Genomic DNA, 10,048 nt, shown 5'->3' with positions numbered 1-10,048 from the left:
AACAACAGTCTTACTAAGACATTTCAGAAAATTACACGTTGCCAGCAAAGTACATTTTAAAATCAGATATGCAATGTCATGTCCTTACCAAATTGTAATAGAACTGTTTTCACTTCGAGTTTGCAAACAGCCTTAAAATATAAACTAAACACTAGAAAAGAATCTTTCAGGAGATAAAAGTGCACTTACAAAATCAAAGTCTTTCATTTTGAAAACCAATAGACAGAATTAAAACATAAAAATTATGCAATCTTCATTACACGGATCAACACCATTAAAACATTTTAAAATCATACACTTTGCATAAAATTCAAAGCTTGATATCTCAAACTTATCCACAATATTGAAAGATATTAAGAATCTTACAATCTGCATCATATTTAAAGCTCAATGTCTTATAAAACTGATTGACGAAACTGCAACATTTTACAAATTATTTAATCTACAAAAAATGTAAAACTTCACATTTCAAAATTCAACTGACAGCATTGACACATATTTAGAATCATACAAAGTTAAAGCTTTAAATGTCAACTTGAAATACACATCCAAGATATCATTTAAACTAATATACTGACAAAGTTTCAAGAAGATTTATAAGTTCATATAAGGAAAAATGCCCCGCCCACTGGTGGCCATGTTTTTCTTAGCAACTGGAACCAATTTCAAACTTGTCCAAATATCATTGGGACAAATCTTCTGACAAAGTGTCATGATGATCGTACAATAAATATGGCTTCTAGAGTTTTAACAGGGTTTTACTTTAGCCATATAAGGAAAAATGACACGCCCCCTTAGCGGCCATGTTTTTCCACCAACTAGAACCATTTTTGAACTCATCCAAGATATCATTAGGACAAATCATCTGACCAAGTTTCATAATAATCGGAAAATAAATGTGGCCTACAGAGTGTTAACAATGTTTTAGTAAAGCATGATACATAACCATATTAGGAAAAATGCCCCGCCCCCTGGTGGCCATGTTTTTTAAGCAAACAAAACTATTTTTGAACTAATCCAAGATATCATTAGGACAAATCTTCTGACCAAGTTTCATGAAGATAAGAAAATAAATGTGGCCTCTAGAGTGTTAACAAAGTTTTACTATAGCCATATAAGGTAAAATGCCCCACCCCCTGGCGGACATGTTTTTCAACCAACCAGCATCATTTTTTAACTTGTCCACGATATTTTTTGGGATGAATATTCTGACCAAGTTTCATGAAGATCGGAAAATAAATGTGGCCTCAAGAGTGTTAACAAGATTTTACAATAGCCATTTTTATAAGGAAAAATGCCCCGCCCCATGGCAGCCATGTTTTTCAAGCAAACATAATAATTTTCAAACCCATCCAAGATATTAATGAGACAAATATTCTGACCAAATTTCATGAAGATTGGACAATAAATGTGGCCTCTAGAGTGTTCACAACGTTTTACTATAGCCATATAAGGAAAAATGCCCCGCCCTTTGGCAGCCATGTTTTTCAAGCAAACGTAACCATTTTCAGCTCGTCTAAGATATCATTGAGACCAAACTTCTGACCAAATTTCATGAAGAATGGACAATAAATATGGCCTCTAGAGTGTTAGCAATGTTTAACTAAAGACATATAAGAAAAACTCCCCCGCCCCTTGGCGGCCATGTTTTTTCACTGATCTGGACCATTTTCGAACTCGTCCAAAATATAAATAAAACCAATGTTTTGATTAAGTTTCATGATGATAAGGCAAACATTTTGACTTCTAAAGTGTTCACAAGGTTTCTCTATAGCCATATAAGGAAATTTTTTTACTGCCCCGCCCCTGGCGGCCATGTTTTTCAACGGACCGGAACCAATTTTTAACTCAACCAAAATATCATTTAGACAAACATTTTGACAAAGTTACATGAAGATTGGACTTGTACAGTGTTCACAAGTTTTTTTGTTTTTTTTTTTACCTAGTGACCTAATTTTTGACCCAGCATGACCCAGTTTCGAACTCAGTCGAGGTATCAATGTGACAAATGTTCTGCAAAATTTCATGAAGATCAGACAATAAATGTGGAATCTAGAGTGTTCACAAGGCAAAATGTTGACGACATACAACGCACAAAAGGCAATCACAAAAGCTCACCATGAGCATGTTGCACTCAGGTGAGCTCAAAAGTTATGGCACAATTTTAAAGTTTTCAGACGGACGGACAAAAGCAATATATTTAACATTTAACCTTGAAGAATTACCTTGACCTTCACTTTTCACCACTCAATATGTGCAGCTTCACAAGATGCACATGCATGCCAACTGGAGCTTTGTCTGTTACCCCCACATACCGCATTGATTGATTGATTATTTTGTATGCTGTCTTCACAAAACAAGATAATACAATTTATGGCGATTTTTTAAGAATCATTATGCCATTATCATTTATAGCCATTTTGACCTTTGAACTCTTGAATTCTTTCACATGACAAGCCTTCCAATGACTTTGAACAAAATTGATGTACAGTCATTTTAAAATCTTACAATGAATGACATATTTATGGCCCAGACAAGATAATTTATTGCCATTTTTGACCTTTGAACTAAAACTACGAACTTGACCTTGGAGATATCGACATAATTCTTTCGCGCGACACACCGTCAAATGATGGTGAACAAAAGAGCCAACGATTTTAAAATCGCACAATAAACAACATAGTTATTGCCCAGACAAGCTCAATTATGGCCATTTTTTACCTTTAAACTCAAATTGTGCCCTTGTTCTTGGAAATATCGACGTAATTCTTTCGCCCGACACACTGTTCAATGATGGTGAACAAATGTGCCAAATGATTTTAAAATCTCACAATAAAAAACAAAGCTATGGCCCGGACAAGCATTTGACCTTTGAACTCCCAAGTGTGACCTTGACCTTTGAGATATTGACGTAATTTTTTTTAACGCGACACACCGTTCCATGATGGTGAACAAATGTACCGAGTCATTTAAAAATGTAACAATAAATGACATAGCTATGGTCCGTACAAACTTACAGTTTAAAACATACTAAGTGACCCCATGACCTAGTTTTTGACCTGGCATGACCCATATTCAAACTGACCTAGACATTATCTACATACAACTACTGACCAAGTTTGGTGAAGATCGGATGAAATATCGGGACAGACCGACAAACGTGACTCCTATATAGCCCCCATTACCAATTGTAATAGGGGTATAAATATCAAGTTGCTATGTTCAATATTGAAAAAGTTATGGCCATATAAGTTTTCGGCCAGATGGACAGACTGACTGACTGACGGACAGTTCAACTGCTATATGCCACCCTACCAGGGGCATAAACATATTCCACAGTTCAACAATTCTTTTTCCATTTTTGTTTTTTCATAATAATGTTATGGACCCTTGCCCTTATCTGGGCCACTGTTCTTCCGGTAAGTATTTTTAGGGACCCCATTATTTTTGAGCCAGATGGCATTATTTTTTCTCTTAATTCATCTCTAAAAAAGTTCATGAAACATATGTTCTCTTCGCTGGCCCACTTTCGTTTCATTCCTTTTCTTGTCCCTGTCCCTAAAACAAGAATAGATATAAAAAATAAAATAGCAATGAGTATCATGTCAGTGTTTTTTTCAGTTTTGGGGGAAAGGGGTCGGGTCCCCTGAGAGGGGGATAATTCACGCATAAAAGGGGAAATTTCAATTCTAAGCAAGTAACATACAAAATCAAGTTGTAACACCATAATTCACCATACACAGAGCGAAAAACATTATTCCAACTTTTTTTGTCATCAACATGTTATGTTTATGTTCAAAGATCAACATTTTTTGGCTTTTCTGTGAATTATTTAAACGAGGTATTGATTAAAATTGAACTACACTTCCAAGAGGGGAAATTTTCAAATATTTTTTGGAAAAATATACACTCTAAGCAGCAAACTCATTTGGTCAGTGACTGTAAGCCGTTTATTTTGTTGACTTTTCTACTGAATTGATCCTTGCACACAAAGTATCAACATAACAAGTCAGTGTTCTGCCGTGGATGCGCCCTTGTGTTATTGTCGCAAAAAACAAATATTTGTCCCCACCCGTTTTCTGTATATGGGTCCGCGGGCGCACATGAATTAGAAATAAAAACTAATCGATTCAATTTGTAAGTCGGTAAAGTAATCGAGTGAATGTGTAACCAGAACAAACTATTTCATTGTACATAACTCATTTCGCAGCCAATGGTTAATTTATTTAATATTAACACTCTATTTCATTGGTAAGTTGAGATTATAACAACCAATCAGATATCAAGGAAATTTCCGAAACTATCAAAATGGCTTAAAGTGACAGGCCAGAGAAAAAAAAATCCATTTATTTTTTTTCCTCCGGCAAGTAAAATTAGAAAATGGGAAGACTCTGTTGGGTTGTTAACCCAACAGAGTCTTCCCAAGTCCCTACATTGTTTAGCAATTACGAAAAAGTCTGCCCTTAAACGTACATTACAAGAAAATTGGCTTCAAAAATGTCCTTGGTCACTGTTTGACAACAACAAAATGACATGCAGATTGTGCATAAAGCAAAAAAGAAAACGCCTTTACTATCGGTATTTCTAATTATCGAACAAGTACTTTGACATGCCATGCGGAGTCCAATGACCATAAATCTGTTCAAAGTTTTGTAAATATGTTGACAACTGTTTGACAGTGTTAAAAAGTTGTTTGAATGTTCCAGTTTTAATAACAATGTTACAACCTGACTGTTAGAAGTTTAAGCAAGTTTAATCAAGTTAAAGGTTATTAGTTTCCACACATTTAATTCTGCTACAAAAATATTTCTGTGTCCCCATATTTTTTCTTTTTGTCCCCACTTTTGTAATCCTAAAGGGTCCCCAACAGTAAAATTTCACGGCAGAACACCGCAAGTGATACAATGATTGAATATTGTAGAGCAAGGTTTTCCTGATAAAAATGCACAAAACCTGAACATGTTAGGAGGTAAAATGAACTGAAACTGTTTTAACACCAGTTTAAAACAATTTTTCACACATATAAGAACTGACAGTTCGCAGAACTATCATTTCTTGGAAGAACAAGTACTTAACATTAACTTCCATAGCAAACTGCCTACTTTGTACTTTACAAGGACTTTTACAAGCACATTGTTGTAACCCTGTAGATCACAGAGGAGGTCGTCTAGAGCATCACACTTGACTTGGACTACTCATTTACTTTAATACAGTCATGACATAAGACTCTGTCACATAATGATAGAAAATGCAGAGAAACCCGTCTTCAAATTTAGTTCATACCTTGAGGATTTGGCTGCCTCATTTCATCATGGGTCAGACTGGCTGGCCCTTCACTGGCAGCAGTTGACATGGACTCTGAAAGAACCAAAGTGAAACCTGTAGATTGCATATGATAAGCACAGTCAACACTGGCATGTTGTATCACGAGAGGCTCTGACTCCTGTACAGATTCTAGACTGTGGGTGTCTTCAACAGTTGCCTCAATGACTGTAAACATATAATGTCAACAGTGGGGTCTTGTATGTCTATTATTCATTGGTGGGTCTTGCTGAAATCTATAGAAAACATGCATGCCCCCCATATGGCCTGTCCGTTGTAGTGGCAGCCATTGTGTGAATACGTTTTTTGTCACTGTGACCTTGACCTTTGACCTAGTGACCTGAAATCAATAGGGGTCATCTGCAAGTCACGATCAATGTACATATGAAGTGTCATGATCCTAGGCAAAAGCGTTCTTGAGTTATAATCCGAAAATCATTTTACTATTTCGGGTCACCGTGACCTTGACCTTGTGACCTCAAAATCAATAGGGGTCATCTGCGAGTCATGATCAAACTACCTATGAAGTTTCATGATCCTAGGCGTATGCGTTCTTGAGTTATAATCCAGAAACCATTGTACAATTTCGGGTCACCTTGACCTTTGACCTCAAAATCAAAAGGGGTCATCTGCAAGTCATGATCAATGTACCTATGAAGTTTCATGATCCTAGGCCCAAGCGTTCTTGAGTTATCGTCTGACGACCACCTGGTGGACAGACGGACCGATTGACATGAGCAAAGCAATATCCCCCCTCTTCTTCGAAGGGGGGCATAAATATATATTGGCTTGGACAACAGAAAATTGTACTAGAATATATAGTCTACAGTTGGGTCATGTCTTTATCATCAATAGGTGGGCCTTTATTATATGATAATAGAAATACCATGGGTCAGACTGGCTGGCTCTTCACTTGGCTCCCTCCTATCATGGGTCAGACTGGCTGGCTCTTCACTTGGCTCCCTCCTATCATGGGTCAGACTGCCTGGCTCTTCACTGTCAGCAGTTGACATGGACTCTGAAAGAACCAAAGTGAAACCTGTAGATTGCATATGATCAGCACAGTTAACACTGGCCTGTTGTATCATGAGAGGCTCTGACTCCTGTATAGATTCTAGACTGTGGGTGTCTTTAACAGTTGCCTCAATGCCTGTAAACATATAATGTCAACAGTGGGGTCTTGTATGTCTATTATCCATTGGTGGGTCTTGCTGAAATCTATAGAAAACATGCATGCCCCCCATATGGGCTGTCCGTTGTAGTGGAAGCCATTGTGTGAATACGTTTTTTGTCACTGTGACCTTGACCTTTGACCTAGTGACCTGAAAATCAATAGGGGTTATCTGCGAGTCACGATCAATGTACTAATGAAGTGTCATGATCCTAGGCAAAAGCGTTCTTGAGTTATCATCCGAAAACCATTTAACTATTTCGGGTCACCGTGACCTTGACCTCAAAATCAATAGGGGTCATCTGCGAGTAATGATCAATCTACCCATGAAGTTTCATGATCCTAGCCGTATGCGTTCTTGAGTTATCATCCGGAAACCATTTTACTATTTCTGGTCACCGTGACCTTGACCTTTGACCTAGTGACCTCAAAATCTGTAGGGGTCATCTGCGAGTCATGATCAATCTACCCATGAAGTTTCATGATCCTAGGCGTATGCGTTCTTGAGTTATCATCCAGAAACCATTTTACTATTTCGGGTCACTGTGACCTTGACCTTTGACCTAGTGACCTCAAAATCAATAGGGGTCATCTGCAAGTCATGATCAATGTACCTATGAAGTTTCATGATCCTAGCCCCAAGCGTTCTTGAGTTATCATCCGGAAACCACCTGGTGGACGGACCGACCGACAGACCGACATGTGCAAAGCAAAATACCCCCTCTTCTTCGAAGGGTGGCATAAATATATATTTGCTTGGACAATGGAAAATTGTACTAGAATATATAGTCTACACTTGGGTCTTGTCTTTATCATCAATAGGTGAGCCTTTATTATATGATAACAGAAATAACAAAGGAAATGTTTTGTTTTCCAAAAGCACTTCTAAAAGTGTTTTTTTATGCTTTTCGGTTTAAGGTATGAGATGTACACAAAATAACAACACACATATCCCCCACTAAAATATGTTATAAGACCTGCTTACAATTTAAATCAGAAAATCTTCATACTTGCAAGTTAAGTTATTTATCCTTTAAATCATTAAAATAACTCAGAAACAGAAATGTCTAATTGAGCATATAAACTATTTCATAAGGTGTCCAAATCTTAAGGTATTCCTATACTTCTTTTTTTTTTTAATGGGCTACCATAACAATGACTCTGTTATGGACCACTTTCATAATACAAATGAACAGTGGCCAATGATCTATTATGGGTATAAATAACTATTTTACCTTCTTGATGGCCATCTTCGTCTTCAATTGGAAGAGGTAAATCTGTAAAAAATGATTTTTTATTTTAGAAATAACTAGTTATAGAAAAAAATAACCAGAAGTCACTCTTGATATGACAGTAAATATTTTCAATACTTCAAGGTTGTTAAAAGTATTTTGTTGCATTAGCATTTCTTTGAGAGGATAAACAATTTTCAAGGCACATAAAATAGGTTTGCCTATTTTTACCACGTAAATTTTAGACTTATTGAATTAACGTGGCCAAAACAAGGGCCCCGCCTTTCAAACAATGTTTTACATCGTTTGTCTGTTCTCAAGCGCTCTGTTTTGTTCTGAAGAATGATCATTCAGTCGAATTTACTGACAGCCATAGGAGAGAAAGTATCAAAAATTCTCCATCCCAATTCAGTAAAATGAATTATATTAATAAAATTCTTATAATCAAACCTTCTACTACTATGTCCTTCATCTGCCTTCCCTTCCACTCATTGACTTTACCATTTTCAACAGCATACAACATCAGGGCAACCTATAAAATTTCAAGAAGACCATAATATTCCAGTGTCAACAATACTTCCATCATAACAACGACAATATATTGCAATACGGTTTTTGGCGTATTGTTGCAGCACTATGAGATACGCATGTAATCCAAATATCAAGTTGCTGTTTTCAATATTTCAAAAGTTATGATCAAACGTTTAAGTTTTGGTAAAAGTTTTGGGACACACACACACCGTGACACGCACACACATACAAAGAAAGACAAGCCAAAAACAATATACCCCGTTCATTCGATCCAGGGGGCATAAAAGGCCATTAATGCAAAGCATACTAGTCAAAGTCAACATCAGATATGGTCTTACTATGGCTGCCTGTTAAATTATTCTTTCTTTTAGCCCTCTTAGTTACAATATAGCATTTAGTTTTTCAAATATATGTGTATGGAAAATTTAAAGATTTTTATTAATGAAATATATACCTTTGAGAGTTCCATGGTACTGGAAGACAACTGATAATATTCCTTGTGTGTCTTCACATCATGTCCCAGATGCTTTGCAAGCAATTTTAGTTCACCATGAGTCATGTCAAGAATCTACAAAGCATGTTAATTCTTGATTATATTCACAAATATGCAGTCATCATTCCAGTTTGCTGCCAATTTAACAAATTTTTTTTGCATCTTCTACAGAAAAGATGTACACAAGAAGCTTTTATCTGTATAGTTGTAGTCATTATGGTGCTCCAAATTCTTGTAATCACACCATGCATTTACAGAGTCAAAAATTTTGTAATGTTTAATTCTGAAAAAGCCAACACGTGGTTTGGTATTTACATGATCCGCCATTTTGCAAATAGCTACTTCCTGTATATATGCCAAAATTTATGTTAATATAACAATTGGGTCTAACAATTTAAAATCAATTATTGGGTTCTCACAGATAACCATTTTCTGTCATACAAAAGCTGCCAAAATCAAAGGTCTCCCATAAAAGTTTTTATTATAATTTATTCACAAATTGATGGCAAGCAAATTCAACATAATTACTTATTCCTGTATAAAAGCCGAAGTATACATGTATGTATGTATGCCATTAAACTGGAAGAGAATGTAGTATAATTGCTGAAAGTCTAAATAAATATTGTGCCATAATAAAGAAACCTTCAGGTCACAATATCTCATCTGTACAGGGATATGAACCAAAGACCATAATTCTTAAATGGCTTAAACAATCCAATATTTGCACAACTAGACTTTAGAAGTAATTGTGAACGATTGTACCAGTTTGTAAAATAAAAAATAAGTACTGAATTATAAATAGAAAGTTCAATATTGAACCTTGAATGTTTCAAGAAATGATTTTTTATTTGACAAGGATAACACATTTGCATACATTTAATATGGCCATATTCGAAACCAAAGCAAATACATACATATAAAACACATAACAATTTCTTGATTTAACAGCAAAGTTTAATATAAAATAACAAATCTATGTATCAAGACTAAAGTAAACAAAAGGACTGCAATGGTCGCTCAAGGTATATTGACAGCAAGTAAGAAATGCTGAACCAATGATTGGCAAATCACCATGACAAAGTAACCTTGGAACTTTTGAAGAATGTCAAATATTTAGCTGCTGGGCTGTGTTGTATTTAAGGCGTAGGTTTCATAAGAAGGTATAACCATTTAACTCTATGCTTTACTTGTGACCAAAGAGGCAGGCAAACTTTGACTCCAGGGGCATAATTTGAACAATCTTGGTAGTGGACACTCAGTAATTACAACCAAATACCATTCTCTGGACCTTGTGGTTTC

General features: G+C 35.9%; 1 protein-coding gene across 1 annotated transcript; it reads right to left on the bottom strand.

The window, feature by feature from the left end:
* Positions 1-657: 657 nt before the first annotated feature.
* LOC127841415 (uncharacterized) lies at positions 658-8,844 on the bottom strand. The gene is made up of 6 exons (XM_052370233.1): positions 8,711-8,844; positions 8,176-8,257; positions 7,729-7,770; positions 6,209-6,340; positions 5,284-5,358; positions 658-3,558 (listed from the first exon to the last, which is right to left on the bottom strand). Exons 1-6 carry the CDS (start codon positions 8,813-8,815, stop codon positions 3,341-3,343), a joined length of 654 nt encoding a protein of 217 aa, XP_052226193.1. The 5' UTR covers positions 8,816-8,844; the 3' UTR covers positions 658-3,340.
* Positions 8,845-10,048: the final 1,204 nt, after the last annotated feature.

Source organism: Dreissena polymorpha, chromosome 8 (genome assembly GCF_020536995.1).
Source record: "Dreissena polymorpha isolate Duluth1 chromosome 8, UMN_Dpol_1.0, whole genome shotgun sequence".
Lineage (NCBI taxonomy): Eukaryota > Metazoa > Mollusca > Bivalvia > Myida > Dreissenidae > Dreissena > Dreissena polymorpha.
Note: the sequence above shows the minus strand (reverse complement) of the source record. Positions and strands in the feature narration are given on the sequence as shown.